The sequence below is a fragment of the Mytilus edulis genome, unplaced genomic scaffold (assembly GCF_963676685.1).
Source record: "Mytilus edulis unplaced genomic scaffold, xbMytEdul2.2 SCAFFOLD_2565, whole genome shotgun sequence".
Taxonomy (NCBI): Eukaryota; Metazoa; Mollusca; class Bivalvia; order Mytilida; family Mytilidae; genus Mytilus; species Mytilus edulis.
The window spans coordinates 4,017-6,665 of record NW_027267576.1 but is presented as its reverse complement, the minus strand read 5'-3'; the positions used below and the strand labels follow the sequence as shown (position 1 = coordinate 6,665).

Sequence of the window (2,649 nt, the reverse complement as noted above, 5' to 3'; positions counted from 1 at the left end):
TTCTGACTGAAAAAAAGCTCTAAATTTTTGATAAAAGTACCCTGTAATATCAGCTTTTCTAAAAGAAATATTCAAATTAATGAATTATACATGATATTTAAACTCTAACTTAAAAAAAAAGGTTATATTTTGGCCAGTTGGTGGTTCTCTTTCTTTGGTCTAGACTACTGGTGTAAATAATACATCAAAAGAAGACAAGACAAAACAAGCGAAGAAAATAAAAGAAAAGAACAGAAGTACAGATAGAAACATTCATATGTTGATCTTTTTTTTTATATAATGTACTATTTAATATTCTACACACAAGGACGTACATGTACCATGATAAACAAACACCCCCCCCCCCCCTTTTTTTTTGTGATGAGACTTGTGTGTATATATATATCATAAAATTTATTTTTTGTCTATGTATTGCTTTGCATATAGATGGATTCAACAAGAAGAAATAAAAGAGAGAGAGAGATGGGGAAAAGAGGGGTTCAGCTATGTTTCTAATTTTCATGTACAACAATTTATAGATTCTTTTTGAAAAATATTGGTGGCCCTGAAAAGGGCCGTTATGTTTTGGTGAAAAAATCACACTTCTTAAGCACGTTCTCCACGGATTCTTCGTGCCAATTGGATATCCTTTGGCATGATGGTTACTCTCTTGGCGTGGATTGCGCACAAGTTGGTATCCTCGAAGAGACCGACCAAGTAGGCTTCGCTGGCTTCCTGTAGGGCCATGACGGCTGAACTCTGGAATCGGAGATCAGTTTTGAAGTCCTGGGCGATTTCACGGACTAATCTCTGGAAGGGGAGTTTCCTGATGAGGAGCTCTGTGCTCTTCTGGTATCTCCTGATTTCTCGGAGAGCGACTGTTCCTGGCCTGTATCTATGTGGTTTCTTGACTCCACCGGTTGCAGGTGCGCTCTTACGGGCGGCCTTGGTGGCAAGTTGTTTTCTTGGAGCTTTACCTCCGGTGGATTTACGTGCAGTTTGCTTTGTTCGTGCCATGACTATTAGCTCTGTGGACGATTTGCTACAGAAAGAATACTTGAAAATTTCGGTGAATGTGTTTTTGTGCTTGCCGGGAGGATTGAAATCACGGTGACGATTGGATCACCACTTACATAAAGCTGGCGTTGATTGGTCCGCATATCTTAAATCTGATTGGACTGATTTGTAAGGGACTTTGACAGTTTTCAATCCATTTTTTACTGAAAAACTGCTCAACCCAAGCTGACAGTAAAAATGCCCCCTTTTTTCATTCATAATTACAGTTTCTGATCATCCCTCATAGCTCAACAATAGTAAATTAGTGTCACGGTTTCAATATGATAAATCTGAAGAAGAAAAAAAATAATAATGAAAAAAGGTCAAAATACATGCAGAAACATTAAGGAAAGGAAAGAAAAATAAAACAGGAAAAAATAAAAATAAAATGCAGTTATAACACAAACAAAGCGAAATAGAAAATAAAAAAACAGAAACAAATGGAATTACACATTCCCGACATGACATTGTACGGATCGGCTGAGTTTCTTTATTGTTGTATTATGTCATATTTATGTATATTTAATATAAAAAAAAGAAGATGTGGTATGATTTTCATTTGGGCTGGGCACATTTGTCTCATTGTCTGATTGTCGGTGTGCTTACATCGATTCCACATCTTTAATACACAAACAATAACTAAATAAAGACAGAAAGACAGAGAGAGAGAGAGAGAGAGAGAGAGAGAGAGAGAGAGAGAGAGAGAGAGAGAGAGAGAGAGAGAGAGAGAGAGAGAGAGAGAGAGAGAGAGAGAGAGAGAGAGAGAGATGCTGAAAAAAAAAATGGAAAAAGGAAAAGAATGGAAAGTACATATCATATATAAAAGTGTTGACGAAAGAGATAATGTTAACAAAAACTATAAATAATTATAATAATAAAAAAAAACCACACACCTTCTCAGATGAATCTAAGCATGCTCGCATCAATAACCAAGAGAGAGAAAGAAGAGAGCAGACTAGTATTAAATATAAATACTATCAGTGTTGTTTTTTTTCCCCGACAAACTTTATATGATTTAACTGAGCTACTTGTGGGTTCAAAGAGTCAGAAAGTTCGACAATAAATGTTCTGATGAAGAAGACTGAAAAAGTTACTAGACTTAGTGTTATGCTATAAGAACTGTACTTAAATGGGATGCGTTAGAGAGAGAAGAAAAGAAGAATCACGGAAGAAGGGACATTTATATTTTAGACATTTTTTATTTGTTATGTAGTAGAATATATTTTTTTCAATTATGTATGGGGAATAAAGTATTACTAAGATGTACAACAATTTTAGACTCTTTTTGAAAAATATTGGTGGCCCTGAAAAGGGCCGTTGTTAAGTGAGTAATCTGATATATCCACTTTTTACTTGGCAGCTTTCTGGGTCTTCTTTGGCAGAAGTACAGCCTGGATGTTTGGTAAAACACCTCCCTGGGCAATGGTGACACCAGACAAGAGTTTGTTCAACTCTTCGTCGTTTCTGATGGCCAACTGGAGATGACGGGGAATGATTCTGCTCTTCTTGTTGTCACGAGCGGCGTTTCCTGCCAACTCCAATACTTCAGCTGCTAAGTATTCTAAGACAGCTGCGAGGTACACTGGTGCACCGGCACCAACTCTCTCGGCATAG

The 2,649-nt window shown here is 36.9% G+C and overlaps 1 protein-coding gene across 1 annotated transcript; it reads right to left on the bottom strand.

Moving 5' to 3' along the window:
- Positions 1–535: 535 nt before the first annotated feature.
- On the bottom strand, positions 536–1,709 carry LOC139505650 (histone H3). The gene has a single exon (XM_071295134.1). It carries the CDS (start codon positions 994–996, stop codon positions 586–588), a length of 411 nt encoding a protein of 136 aa, XP_071151235.1. The 5' UTR covers positions 997–1,709; the 3' UTR covers positions 536–585.
- Positions 1,710–2,649: the final 940 nt, after the last annotated feature.

What these genes read in the sequence shown, in the direction of transcription:
- LOC139505650 (XM_071295134.1), bottom strand. Translation starts at nt 996, where the DNA reads ATGGCACGAACAAAGCAAACTGCACGTAAATCCACCGGAGGTAAAGCT.